The sequence below is a fragment of the Leptodactylus fuscus genome, chromosome 4, assembly GCF_031893055.1.
Source record: "Leptodactylus fuscus isolate aLepFus1 chromosome 4, aLepFus1.hap2, whole genome shotgun sequence".
NCBI classification, from domain to species: Eukaryota; Metazoa; Chordata; class Amphibia; order Anura; family Leptodactylidae; genus Leptodactylus; species Leptodactylus fuscus.
In genome coordinates, this window is record NC_134268.1 from 62,777,304 (window position 1) to 62,792,560 (window position 15,257).

Sequence of the window (15,257 nt, forward strand, 5' to 3'; positions counted from 1 at the left end):
TAAGTAAGGCTGCGGGCCTGCAAACCCCACAAACATCATCATTATACGTAGGGGAGGTGGGTCTTTTCAGACCTCCACCCCCCAAGTATAATGATTGGAAGACTAGGAGAGGTGAAGGAACATAAAAAACACTTACCTCTCCTTGCTCCAGTAGACTTTTGGGCCTACTTGGTGACGTAACATGGGCTGGGGCCTGCATCATTATGTGTCACGACGCAAGCCCCGGCTCAAATGACCTCTCTTTTATCATTGAAGATGGCCGACATCACCAGGCAGTACGCCGGAGCCAGAGAGAGGTAAATAACAGTGTTTTATACGTTTGTACTCTCCCCTGGGTCTCCGATTAGTATACTCCGGGGTCTGAAAAAACACCAGAGTATAATAATTGTTCATGGGTGTCCACAACAGGGCTCAATACTTTGTGCAGGGCCACTATAGGGCATCATCCTGTGTGTAGGGGCCACTATGGGGAATAATACTGTGTGCAGAGGCCACTATGGGGCATAATAATGTGTGCAGGAATGCGGTGGAGGGGGTTGGTCGGGGTCTTCGGGAAGAGGGGTCCCCATGTCAGAAGTTCGCCACTGAGCCCTGCCATTCCTAGTTACTCTACTGTATTTTCCTGTTGATATTCATATTCTGAAACCATTTGCTTAAGGGCTTTTCCCTTTTTAATACAGCAGCCCAAGACTTTCCAATGTATTTTGCAGCCAGAAGCCTTCTCTTGATTCACAAGAGCTTTACTGTGGACAAACTAATGGTGGACAGTATGTTCTGGATTCTAAGGATACCCCAGCTCAACCCAATGACATGTTGAGTATAAAACTCTGGGCAGGTCAATGAACCTCCTCCACACCAAAATATTCTTTATTGGACACAGTTCTTTAGAATGTCATTGCACGCCGCGGCGTTGAAAATGAAGTAAAGGTGGCTCAAATACTACAAAATGAAACAGCTGGAGCTTCTTTCCTTTCATCCTCCAAACCCAGATTACCTTACTAGATAGTGGAGAAGATCCATCACTTCAGACTGCTCCAGAGTCCTCTCCAGATGATGCTTGCCACTGCACATGAATGAGTTCGGGCTTGTGTGCTGCTTATCAGCCATAGAAATCCAATCAAAAATCTTACAATGAAGCATCGTATTGATGTTGGTTCTGCACTTGGTTGCCCAGAGTGTTGTACTTGTACAGCTGGTTGTGCTTGGCTTGTATATAGGCTTTTACATCACAATAAACACCCCATTAACCAACCAACGTCATGTGGTCACCAGGGTGGAGAGCCCTGGGCAATAACAATGTGTGGGCTCCTTTCCAACAAGACACCTGCAAATCACTTCTTATATTCACATGTTTTTTTTTCCCACACAACAAATGGATAGTTATACCATCCTTGGCAGATAAGGATACAAAATGGATTGATGGTACCATTCATTGTGATCTAGGGTAGTGAAGGGGTTTATGGATATATTCCTGGTGTTCTAAGACATTGAAGTGGTTATTGGTAATATTAATGGTGTTTTATGCTGCAGAAGGGGTTAACAAAAATAATTTACTTTATTAATGATTTATGTAATCGATATGAGAATGTGTAACGTGTGAGAGGGAAAGAATACAACAGCGTATTTGTTTTAATAAGGATCTGTCAACAGGTCTGAAACGTCCAGTCTGATAGGCTGAATATTTTGGTGTTATGTTCACCCAAAACCCTTCAGATGTTCCAAAGATATGTCTTTTTAATGTTTATGCAAATTAGGGTATACTAGCCAAGGGGGAGGTAACACTGTGGTTTCTCTGTGCGTGGGGTCTCTGTGCACTCTAGGTCATGTAGTGTGACACCCTAGTTTGCATCAACACTAAAAAGGCTTATATCTTTGGAATAGCTGAACAAATTTGGATAAACAAAACACTAAAATGCTTGGGATCACAGTGCCTATCAGATGGTGTATGGTGTATGCCATTGGGCTTTCTTTAAAACCACCATAGCCAATGTGGACCCCAGTCCGGGCTGCACAGGCTATATGTCCAGGTCTGGGTCAAACCAGCAGTTAGAAATGGTGTCCGCATACTTCTCCGGCCCTGTAGTGTATGCGCGTACCTTGCCTAGCATTAGGATTTTACACTTGTAGCTCCCTGGAAAATGTTTCTCTTATATGAAATACACGGTAGTCAATCTTGTTACTTGTTTTCTATTGAAACAGATTTTGTCTTTTTCACTTAATATAGTGCTTGATCTTACGTGGTGGCTGTTTTATTTGTTTTAGATTTCAGAGACATATGCCTTCCTTCCCAGAGAAGCTGTGACAAGATTTCTAATGAGCTGCTCAGAGTGTCAGAAAAGAATGCACTTAAATCCAGATGGAGGCGAACACAAAGGTAAGGAGGACGGAGTATTAAGGACAAACACTTACTAGGTTACTGTTTTACCAACATCATATGCATATAGGATCTGTATACATAGCTCTGTATTCCAGTGGTGGAAGTAATTTATCAGTGTAGGACCAGAGAGAAGTCTGACACAGGTTCAGCACAACTGCTATAATGTGCTACATATGATAAAGGTCTTGGAACATTGCTGATTCTTTAAGAAACAAATAAACATCTAAAGGAAGTCTGCCACCTCCTGTAACCATACTCACCTGTCACCACCATGTTACAGTGATGCACCACATACCATTGTAATGTAGGTCACTTATGTAGATTTGGAGAAAAACAACTTTGAAATGGTATGTAAATGAGTTGAGTGCAAGTGCACTGGGGGCGGGCCTTACACAATAGCAAATAAAACTAGACAGTCTTAAAACACACAAGATTTATTACTGATGGTGGATGATAATTCTGGTGTATCTTTATACTGTCCAATTCTACTAATAGGTAATACCGCCTATTAACTGGTGTTGTTTCCAACAAAAATGATGCCAATATTTGGGCACATTTTTGGCACTCTATATTGCATCTTAAGCACAACACCCTTTTGAGTAAACAAATCCCTTTTCTCATAAGCCCCTCCTTTTTATCAGGCAAGGTGAAGAGAGTGTGTAAAACAGTTAATAGGAGAATTAGGCAACAAAAACATGCTTTCCTAGTGCAATGTTTAAATTCATATTGAGTTTTTTGATGCAATAATAAAGGTGGTATAAGGCCTGGTTCACATCTGCGTTCGGTATTCCGTTCGGAGACCCCTGAATGGAATACTGAACACATTGACAAGCAGTGAGTAATGAAAGCACATGGACCCCATAGACTATAATGGGGTCCGTGTGTTTTCCAAATGCTGTCTGCAAGAGTCATGCGGAGAGAAAAGTACTTAATGTACTACTTTCCTCTCCACATGACTCATGTAGACACCACTCGGAAAAACACACAGACCCCGTTATAGTCTATGGGGTCCCTGTGCTTTCATAACCTCACTGCTTGCCCATGTGGACTCCTCAAACAGAATACAGAATGCAGACGTGAACCAAGTCTAAGGCACGTATGCATGTTTTTGGCGCAAATTTTGTCAAAATTCTTCTACCCTCCTTATCTGAGCATAGGTAAACAATAACATTTGTAAAATTTCTAAGCACATATCACATTACAGACACACTTGGGGTAAAAAAGTCACCCACAAGTCATATGACTACAGCTTTTACCTGACAGCTACTATTTGTTATTGAGTGAAAAAACTGTGTAGACTTCTTTATAATAAGAAACAAATGCAACTAATAATAATAATATATGAAGAATGATATGTGCTAGCTAACTAGGATTGCATATCTTTTCCTACAGATAATGGTAAACCACCCACACTGGTAACCAGCATGATTGACTACAATATGCCAATTACAATGGCTTACATGAAGCACATGAAACTACAGCTCTTAAATTCCCAACAAGATGAGGTAAGTCCTTCCATGTATCACAGTAATGTCTATCATGGCATTCAAACATCGCTTAACGTGATTTTCTTGTATTATAATATTGATGACCTATCCTTAGTATAAATCATGAATATCGGATCCGCGGAGGTCTGACACATGGTATCCTATGTTGTTTGTACAATGCTCTATTTCACATGGCTTTTTTTTACAATGGAACTAAGCTACAATATCAAGGAACATCTCAGAAAGACGCTGTGATCTCTTTAACCGATGGGTAGAATTCCCACGTATAGGACGCCCGCTGCTCTAACATTGATGACCTATCCTATCATAATACTGAAAAACCCCTTTAACTCCATCTATGTCTCTATCAATCTATCCAATTCATTTCCATACTGCAGTACTCTTATTTCTTGACACAGAGTCTTACATATCAACTATGGGTTTGTCTGCAGGATGAAAGTTCTATAGAAAGTGATGAATTTGATATGAGCGACTCCACTAGGATGTCAGCTGTGAACTCTGACCTCAGTTCTAACCTTGAAGAAAGGATGCAGAGTCCCCAGAATGTTCACAGTCAGCAAGATGGTAAGTATTTCATATCTGCCTGGTCTGTCATTCAGAAGCCAGTCTCATTGTTTTGTATAAATAGATGGTTGCATCCAGTACAAGACCATTGGTTATAGTGGTAATGTATACATTGTTGTAGGTAAACTTTACACATCTTCTGCGGGTTTTTAATGATTATTACTATAAGATGTGTCCCTCTCTTACATACTGTACTACGTGCCATTATTTCATATGGAGGGAAGACCGTTCTACCATAAATACGCTTCCCTGTGCGGATTTTCTTTAGATTGTGTAGCAGCAGACCGAGGTTACCAATATTGGGGCTCACATGAGCACCACAACTCTTTCCAATAGCTGATGGGTGGAAGGAGGTGTAGAGGTCTGTTTACCCATGGAAATTGTGATATGAACACCACAGTGCCTCTCTCCATGGCGGGATAGCTAAGGCGGTATATTTACCTAAACTAATATGATATGAATATGGAGATAAATCCTGGCTGCGCACGCTCCGCCATAGCACCTCTGCCTGTGTTAGTTTTCTAAACCTCTATTTGAATTAGCTGGGGAAACTGTATGACCTTAAATGAAAAGCGGCGTACAGTAAGTCGATGAGAAGACATTGATCGCTGTCATGGTAACAGTCATCTCTTGAAGTTCGACACACTTTGCTCAGAATAAGATATCTTTTTACATAACAGAGTAGAAATCAGTCTGTAAATATTATCACAAAGTGTATCACTACCGGAGCGTTGACTTTCCCCAGCTGAGGCTTCTTGATACTTAGTGAATTCTAATGGCTGTAGAAAGTATTATTGATGTGGTTGCGCTGAAAGGTAACTGATAAGTTTCTGTCTTTTCTTGCATTTTTTTTAAAATTTTTTATTTGAAGTTGTTTTCAAATTTTATCAAACACAATTCACATGAAATGATATCATTTACACTGAAAATTGGAAGGTGTATGTCTACTGGGGCTATATAACGTTCTTTGTCTGCTACAACCTCTGTAGTTTAAGGCAGCTGAGCCCCCTTCACCCCACGACAGTCGATGATGTATTCTTCAGGCATGAACGTCCTGTAAGCAGTGAAAGAAGAGCCATCTTTACCCATAGGATTAGTAGGGTGCAGCAAATGGCAAGACCATTGAGAACATAGTCACATTAGCTCTTAGTACATAGGTGTCCTGTTTATAATGGTTTGTAATAGACTGTATCAACACAATCATTAGACTCCATTACACTCCATGCTGAAAACAATAGACTAGTTGTTGGAATGCAACATGCACATTTTGGTCTCCAGCCTATAGATCCTAAGTACCCTGTATGAATGGAGTGAAGGTGTGCACGAATAACCACCACTAATATGTGTCCAGCTGTCACCAAACAAGAGGAAGATGAGACGCATGGACTATCAAACCACCCATCCCCCATGGACTATTAAGCCCCCCCCCCCATCACCTGTCTACCCCATAACCAACACCCAAACAAGAACGAGGAGACTCTAAAGACACTCAAACCCTCAACCCATGAACCCCGTACCCATCCCCCTCCACCACTCCCAACCTTCTTTCTGCTTTGGCAACACCAAATGTTTTATTCTTTGGTAATGCTAATAAAGCTCATTTGTATCTTGACAGTCCCATACAAGTGAATAGAGTGGTTGTATTGTATGTACAGCATCGCTCATGTAGGGGACTCAGGGATCCTTGTTCTCTTCATTACTGGAAGTCTCAGCGGCTGGACCCCAGAAATCAGACACTTTTGTCCTAAGACCATAAGGAACAAATACTTTCTCATTATCCTCATATCATCTGCCATGTAAGGAAAGGTCCTGCTGGTTATACCATATAGACCTCCTAGGCTACCTCTAGGTGGTTAACAGAGGTTGGAAATCCCATCTGCCTGCAGGTTGTAAATTAGAGTGAGGCAATGTGAAGTGTGACAGCGACGCTGCAGGGCTCTGATGGATTTGAGCAGTGGTCTAGTAATGGCTGCTCTCTAAGTGCCTAAAACATGTTATTTTCATTATACTACTTCACCAGTCCCATCATCCCATCATGGAGGTCCTGCTGCATCAGGATTGTGCGCATCTTCGCCCTTCTCAGCTATTTGGCAGTCAAGGGTGAATTTAAGAGTGGGGGTCTGGCAGCATAATGGAAGCGTCATGAATATTACATGTCTAGTCAAGCTGGTGAGAAAAGGGCACAGAAACAGTGCAAACCATGGGTGATGGAGAATTTACACTAATGTGCAGAAACTGTATATGGTTTTATAAAAATCACTTATTTGGGGAATGAGATGACATTGTAGATATATCAGAACGTGGATGTCTGTAGATTTGTGGTTATTAGAGTCACTATAAGGTTAGAGCTATGCAAGTGTTGAGCAGTGCAAGTGCCATGAACAGGGAGAGAGGGGAAAACTGCAGCCAGATTTCTCCATCAAAGTCGGTTGGTTCACCAATATCCATCTCAAGTGTATGGCCAGCCTAAGACCAGAGAGATGCCGCAGATATATCATAGTGGCTGATGCTGGATGATAAACTTGGTGGTTCTTTAAACTGTATAGTCTAAAGTAGTCCATACACATTAGATGTATGTTGACAAACCTGCAGATTTTGTTTGGACTTTTTTTTTGCAAATTGCAGTAGAATTCTGATGCATTTCATTAGTAAATCTCCACTATGTAGATTGCTTACTTACTATCAAAGAGGTTGAAGGTAACACCAGACCCCTCTGTCCTGTGTGCAAGAGCCCAATAGAGGTGAGATGTATTGTCATCTGTAATGAGGCTCCTTCTCACCTTCTTACTACTTACATGCCTAATCTTATCTAGTACTAGTGTTTTCCATGTTTCTAGTGTGAGCTCTCAATGCATTATGTCCCTAGTAGAAAGCACATGTCACACATAATTTTCCAGTGGCATTTCTTGTCAATGCTAACATATTACATGAACATATGCATGGTGCTTGAGGCTATTCTCATTTTCCTAATCATGAAGCTGCATTTGCATTTATGCAAATTTTCAGTTTGTCCATATAATTCATTAAGTCTGCATTGTCACACTGAATTGGTCTTGCATTATGAGATAGACATACATACTGTATATTTATTACCACAATTTACAATAAAGCGTATGACTATAATAATGAATGCAAATATGGGTTTCTATTCTCTTTGCTTCTACTACCACTAAGAGTCACATTCCCAATAAAATAGCATATGTGGTTTCAGAAGAAGGGAATGCCAATACTGATGCATGCTGTGCAGATTTCTTCTTCCACAGAGAATAATATAATCTACAATACTTAGGGGGTGTTTTCGCTTGCGCCCGTGTCCGGCTGCCGGGTCTCTGTCCTATTTCCCGGGAAAACTGGATGGAAGACGGTTTCCTGGTGGTCAGTTTTAAGACCCATTCATTTGAATGGGTTTTTAAAGCAAACCGCCAGTGTCTATATGTAGCTGTATGTCTGTTTTTTTTTTGCACGCACACAATGTCCTGCATGTCCAACTCTGTGTCCATGCAAAAGAACAGTTTCCCCGTGGAGGGGCTGCATATGGACACCAGTGGTTTGCTTTAAAAACTCATTCAAATGAATGGGGTTTAAAACGGACTGTGGAGAAGACCCTATCCAGTTCCCCTGGCGAATAGGATGGAGATCCAGTGGGCAGACACAGGTACAAGTGTGAACACCCCCTTAGTAATACTTATACTCATTGTGTTGGGGATGGGATGTTCATCCAAACATAATTTCCATATTTAGAGTTAATGGTGTCTTCCTTATAGGGGTTTTGCCTTCTTCTGGATCAACACTGTAGGATTATAGGTTGAACTTGATCTGAGTCCTTATAAACTATATAATTACATTGTGTAACAGTCAGTAGATTCATTCTGTGATCTGCCATTGTAATATGTACTTACTTTGTTATTACAGTTACTTAATTGCAAATGAACATTTATGCCGTTCACATCTCAGCGATATTTTATACACATAATGGGAATGAAATTACCTATTACAATATGCAGATATAAAAAACTATTAAAAATGTAGTTGTAAAAAATCTTCCCCTGTCCTGCTTATTTTTGTACTGCATCTAGAAGTCTGTGATGAGCGGAGTAGTGATTAGTATGGACTGTCCTGTGGGCTCAATATCATGTGACACTAATTTCAGGTTAAGTATCCCCATCCGATGAGGAGGTTAGAATTTGACAAGCTGGTGGTGGTTTATTACAGTGCACTGTGAATGAATGGGGTGTAATTTGTTCTCATTTATATTTATCATAGATACATACAAGACTATAGCAGGGCTAAAAAGTGGATATGTTGCAGACAATACACATTTTATAGCTCTCTGTTTTGCATTAGGCATGCCATATCTTTGCTCTGTCAATTTCTCTTATGTAAGTAATTGAAAAAATTAAAAATGTTTTTCCAAAATTTACACTTTCACCTATTCTGTGGATATGCCATATGTGCCTGACAGATGTGGGTCCACTTCTGGAGACCACACTTCTCTCCAGAACAAGGGGTCTCCTAACTTGCCCCATCCTGTCAGGTGTCACAGGTGTTGGAAAGGTGGCCACAGATGCACATGTCTCTCCATACACTTCTATGGGTATTCTATATTATACCCCTTTAATGTATCCCCCCGCATATTTACAATCTCCAGACAGTAGATCACAAAGAAATAAGTCAGTTGTTCGTCTCTGATCACTACCCAGTATAACCCAGTTATTACAGTATGTAAGAACTTCTGCAACTTTTTGTTATGCTGAGGGTTTGCTACAGTAGAGTCTAGTCTTTGCAATTCTATCAAATCTAGTCCAGACTGGGAACAATTTTATCAAACTCTTGTACAATTTTAACAAATATGTTTTCAACCTCTAAATATGAACAATATTGTTCCCATTCTCTGGCAACAACTTTACAACGGTGACAAATTTAGACTTATGGAATTTATAAAATGGCATAACATTTCCATATAACATGGGGAAAATTTGCTAGGCAAAATGTGCTGGAAGTCTGGTGTACTTTGCCTCAAAAATCTGTCTAATAGGCCACTCATATCAAGTGTTTAGACACATTTAGGTCCTGAATGGAAAGGGGGTTTAGTGGACATAGCCTAAGAGTGGTGCATTTTATCTACTTAACTAAGGCCTGGTTCACATCTATGTTCGATATTCTGTTTGGGCAGTCTGCTTGGAGACCCCCCGAACGGAATACCAAACATATTGACAAGCAGTGAGCTTATGAAAGCATACGGACGACATAGACTATCATTGTTTGCAATGATGTTGGGATTTTACCAGGTACAGTCTCTAAGCCAGTCTCTCAGCCAAGAACATCGAAACCGCTGTCCTTGACTGAGAGACTGTACCTGGTAAAATCCCAACATCATTGCAAACAAAGGCCTCTGAGAAGGTTGGCATGATGTTAAAGGGAGCGCCCTCTATTTGTTTGCTTGACTGAGACTCTGTCTTCCTAATTACATCATGGAAGATAGACTTGCACATTCTCAGTGAGCGCCCTCTATTGGTGTGCATTCTTGAGGCATTGGCTTCCTAATTACATCATGGAAGTCAGATTTGCATATTCTTCCCATGTTCCTTTGCACAGTGGAGCGCTCTTGGCTTAATAAGACTCCACACACCTAAATGGTGGTTCTCTCCCTATGGAGGGACGATATCCCCTCAACCCAGATATATCAAACAGAATTAGATACTTTGATAGACTAAAAAGTCTGTAACTGTACTAGGTTTAAGTTTGCACCATCTAAAATATTGATCTTTTGCATGCTACGCCCCAACAGGCTCAAGGTGCACCCGATTTATCAAGAGACTCCGGCCTCAGACGCTAACCTGTGTGCCAGAATGAAAATCTATTCCAGTAGGAACTGGCGTAGATGTCCTGTACAATTCCTGAGTTATAATGAATATATTGGTCTGTTCCGCCCCCACACCGTTTCTTCCCACACTCCGTCCACTTTCATGGAAAGTGTCAGTAAGGCCACAAACTAAAAGATGTAGTGAATATTTAGCACTTTTACCAAATTTGTGCCACATTATCACACATCTGTGCCAGAAAACGGTTGTGGATATGTTGATAAATTCCCCCCAATATTAGTACATCTGCCATAATGATTCTGGTTTATTCACATGAAGGCTGGAACCCCTTTTGAGAATGGAAGTATCCAATGTACTTACAGTGTGAATAGGTAAAATGAAGATTAAGTAGTTATTGAAGTCAAGCTTGAATACGTATTAAGATTGTGACTCAGTGATCCACATGAGAAACATCTTGTGCTGGGGACCTTGCATTCATTTGGTTCAATTGACAGAGAAGAAGGTCATGAAAAAATGATGAGACTGCAGATGTTAAAGATGCAAGTCAGCCGAGACATTCAGCACCAGAGTGGTCAATGCTGAGCTGCTGGAACGCATTAAAGAATTAATATGGGTCAACGATGACTCAAACTCCTTATCTAAATCGGCAAAGACGGACTGAAGAAAATGAATGGTTTCAAAGAAATACATTCTCTGTCAGAAGCTAGAAAAAAGTGAAATGAACACATTCCATTCAGTTCACAGAAATATAACTAACTGAATTAAAGGATATATTCAGAGTATCAATTCCGACATCCCTGTGATGTCACCAGCTCATAGGAAGATACTTAAGAATCTTCGTGGAGAGGGTTTATGGAATGTTTTGTAAGACAAATAAATGTAGAAAGAAGTCAATAGTCACAAGGTTTACAGGATAAACCAAGAAATAGAGAAACTCAGATTATAATAATTAGTAATAATAATACTTTTTTTATACAGAACCAACATGTGTCATAGTAAAAAACCTTATTATTATTATTTTTTTTAAATTAGAGAGTGGTTGTATTAGAATTAGAAATTGTGAATGTAAACGGCTCAAAAGTCATGGACAGGTGCTGTATGCACAATAAGAAAATGTGGTATATTTTATGTGGAAAAGGGAACTTTGGGGCCCCCGCAGGGTACGGGCAGGGGCATAACTACCATAGAGGCAGCAGAGGTGACTGCCACAGGGCCCGGGCCATTAGGGGACCCGGTGACAGCCGCTGCATTTTTTAAAATTATTTTTAATAGGCCGTTACGGGCCCTATTTACTTGTCGATCCTGGCAGGGCCGGGATCGGCAAGTGACACCGCGGGCCCCACAAATGCTATCATTATACATAATACTGTGTTCAGGGGCCACTATGGGGGATAATATTGTGTGCAGGGGCCACTAAGGGACATAATACTGTGTGCAGGGAGCACTATGGGGCATAATACTGTGTGCAGCGGCCACTATGGGGCATAACACTGTGTGCAGCGGCCACTAAGGGACATAATACTGTGTGCAGGGGCCACTATGGGGCATAATACTGTGTGCAGGGGCCACTAAGGGACATAATAGAGTGCGGAGGAGGGGGCCGGTCGAGGTCTTCGACGCTGGTGTCGGTTGGGGGGGGGGGGCCCCATGTCAAAAGTTCGCCACGGGGCCCCACCATTCCTAGTTACGCCACTGGGTACAGGGTAGTGACTGCCTCCTCTGTGCCTATAGCTACACCACTGGATATTTCAGCATACTGGACTGCTATACTACTGTATATGACAAACATTGAGTTTAGTCAATGAAGATCTAGAAAAATGTAAAGCTAGTCCTTGTTCTAAAAAACTTGAAATAAAAGGGAGATATAGAAACTGTGATCTTATTCAAAATGTATATGTGTATATATATATATATATATATATATATATAAAATCCTTTATTATCCGAGTCCTATGATTTATGCAGCATGTGTCGGAGTATAATTGACGATACCAGTCAGTTCAATACAATTTGATATCAGCTTTGTATTGATAGATTGATACATTGTAGTTAGTATATTACAATTCATTATAATGTATACAGCAGATTTATCATTTTCAGCCTTCATCTTACACGCTGTACAACTGCTGCCTTATATACAGTATTTACTTAGAGCTTCCTTCATAGTAAATGTGTTGTCAATCTCACTTTTGCCAGTAGAGAGCAGTTAAGGAACCAATCTACTGAGCTATTATTTACTCCAGACCATGGAATTATGGGTGCCAGCACCAACCTATAACATGCAGAACCTTGTAGTCCCATAGACGCCATATGTGCACAATTATGAACACAATGATCTTATTTCATGAAATTTGCAAAACATAGCTATGCATGCTAAAGAGTAAAGTTGGGTTGTTTATTTAGTTTTTGTACTTTATTTTCCTTGGGGTCATAACACAACCATCTCCAATCGGGTTAAAGTACGCGCAACGTCTCATTTGAAGCCTCATTAAAGAACGTATTAGAGAATTGCATAAATTACAATTCCCTAACAGGCACAGAAATCTTCCAGTAACAACCAGCGGGGCTAGCCGAAATGTAACATGTGGTTCTTGCTATGGGTGTGCAGGGATTTTTTAAGTACTTCTATTTTCCTTCATGTTCCAGAACTTTCCAACAGGCTAATTGGCTTCCTTAGAAAGCTCCACTGGGCACTGAGGCCGGTGTCAATGAATCGAGCTCCTTGCACTGTAGAAATAAAATATAATACACATTTAAATTCAAAATTTTCTTTTCAGATTATTTTAGTATATATTCCCACAACATATTTCCCTGTGTGGAACATATGTCCATTGCAGTCTAGTGTGCCCCCTAGATATATCCTGCGTATATTGTTTCTGGGCACAGCACAATTATAAATGCAGGTCTGGGGATCACATACCACTTTGTAGGAGCTCGGAGAAGTTTTGGCTTAGTAATTTCCCTTAGCTACAAGTCAGTGATTACTATGCTTTATTAATGGATGAAGCGCTCCATGCATGCATTGCTTGTGCCGTCTCTAGAGTCTCCATTGTGATGTGAGCAGTATTTCCACAATCACCTCGTGGCTACCCCTAGCTTTCACCGAGATGTGCCTATAGAGACTGGCGCTTGTCAGCAGCGTCCTCCTTCATCACCGCTGCCAGACCAATGATCTGTCTCGGCATCTCAGCCCAGACCGCCGGTCCTCTCTGCAGATGTGTGTACACACTAATAAGGTGGCATTAACCCTAGCGCCAGCATTTCTGCAGGGAATGAACCATAAATTCAGAAGAAAAGTCTAAAATGTGGAGATAAAGAAGTGAGATTTTCTGCCGTATATCACCTGGTTTCTAAGTACTGCGCAATAAGCCTTGCGGTCCATCAGTGAGCTCTCAGAGGCTTGAAATCCTAAAGGAGAGAGCCAGGAGCAGGATAGGAGAGAAGAAGAGTATGTGTTTCTCCGGATTCCTTTTTGCGGCTCAGCACAGCAGGATCAGCCCCACTGATAGAATGTGCGTGTTGTCATGGCAACACCCTCCCCGGCTTCATACACGAAAGATTAGCTCTCACTGTGTAGAGGAGAGAAATTCGGGAAGTCAGGCTAATCCCCGGGTGCACAGCAAGAGAAAGGTTGGATCATGCCCGAGGGATGCCACATCTGCACTGATAGAACCGTCCGGCCAGAGAAACCGGTGCTTGAGATGAAGAGCAGAACTGCAGATAGAGGCAGAGGTGGGAGTCCTAGAAAAGGAAGGCGAATAATACAAGTCTTAAAGGAGACTGTCCCGTGTGAGAAATGAGAAGTGGCAGGAGTTAATGGGAAGGTCTAAGAGGCCGACATGGATGGTGTGATGCTACATTATTAAGCAGCCCCTGTTCTTTTCAGAAATGGTTGCAGTTCCTTAAACCAATTGCAGAAAAATAATGAAAAAGCAAATGAATTATAATACGTCTCTTATGATATACTGACTATTTCTCCATTACACTACTGTATTTGGAGTTTGCAGCATTCCCTACTGGTCACTACTGATCTTTATCAAAATCCATCATAAAACTGTCAAAGAGCAAACTATGGAGATCTCGTGTCACAGGGTCCAGCATAGAGAACTATGAGAGGGGACCGCTGTAGTAAGCATGTAAACTAGAGCAAGAAAATATAAGGGGTCTTCACACTATCGCCGCTGTCCGCGGGACAGGGGATGGCTTACCGGCAGTCAGCTTTAAAACCCATTCATTAGAATGAGTTTTTAAAGGTGACCACCAATGTCTTTATGCAGTCTCTCCACCTGGAAACTTTTTTTGTGTCCGGACACACAGTCCTGCAGGTCCAACTTTGTGTTTGTGCAAAAAAAAAAAAATGGATTCCCCGCGGTTTTTTCATGGTACAGTAGACATTCACCTTGTGGGTTTTTTGTCATGCTTTGCTTTAACCTAGTAGGATTATAGGTTGGACTTGATGGACCTTATCAACTATGTTACTATGTCAACAAAGGCCTAAGCTGGATTGCTGGCGAAACGCAAAGATAAATATGTAGAGTTGGTTACTTTACGCTTTTCCAGGTTTTGAAAAATAGAATTGAACAATGTCTGTAAAGAATTGTTTCCACCGCAGCCAAAGGTCCTGGTCTTAGTCTGAGGCTTCACGATTTTTTTTTTGCAGAGTTTTCGGTGTTTTTCATATGCTTTTTAGCTAAAGTAAAGATGGGCTTGAAAAAGAATGTGAAATACTGTACATAGGGGGATCTTATACTTCTCCCTTCTGCTAAATCTACTCCTGGCTTTGGCTCAGAAAAACTGCAGCAAAATATGCAAGAAAAATGTAGGTTTTACACAATGTGTGGCCTCAGCCTAAGGCTAAAGCCCAATGTAGCAGGCCATCGCAAAAAAGTGCTACGGAAAAAACTGCTGTGGCAACACTTTGCAAATTTTCCCGTAGAGCTTTTCACAGAAACTCCACTGAGATTTCTACTGCGAACTTTCTGCTTT

At 41.1% G+C, this 15,257-nt stretch overlaps 1 protein-coding gene across 5 annotated transcripts in view; it reads left to right on the forward strand.

Annotated features, from left to right (window-relative positions):
- NOL4 (nucleolar protein 4) overlaps positions 1–15,257 on the forward strand; it is a 214,182-nt gene that overhangs the window by 125,117 nt on the left and 73,808 nt on the right. For all 5 annotated transcript variants that reach the window (XM_075270539.1, XM_075270536.1, XM_075270537.1 and 2 more), the window contains exons 3-5: positions 2,263–2,374; positions 3,770–3,882; positions 4,317–4,449. In XM_075270539.1, the coding sequence (XP_075126640.1) occupies positions 2,263–2,374; positions 3,770–3,882; positions 4,317–4,449 (358 nt within the window). The remainder of the gene's footprint in view (positions 1–2,262; positions 2,375–3,769; positions 3,883–4,316; positions 4,450–15,257) is intronic.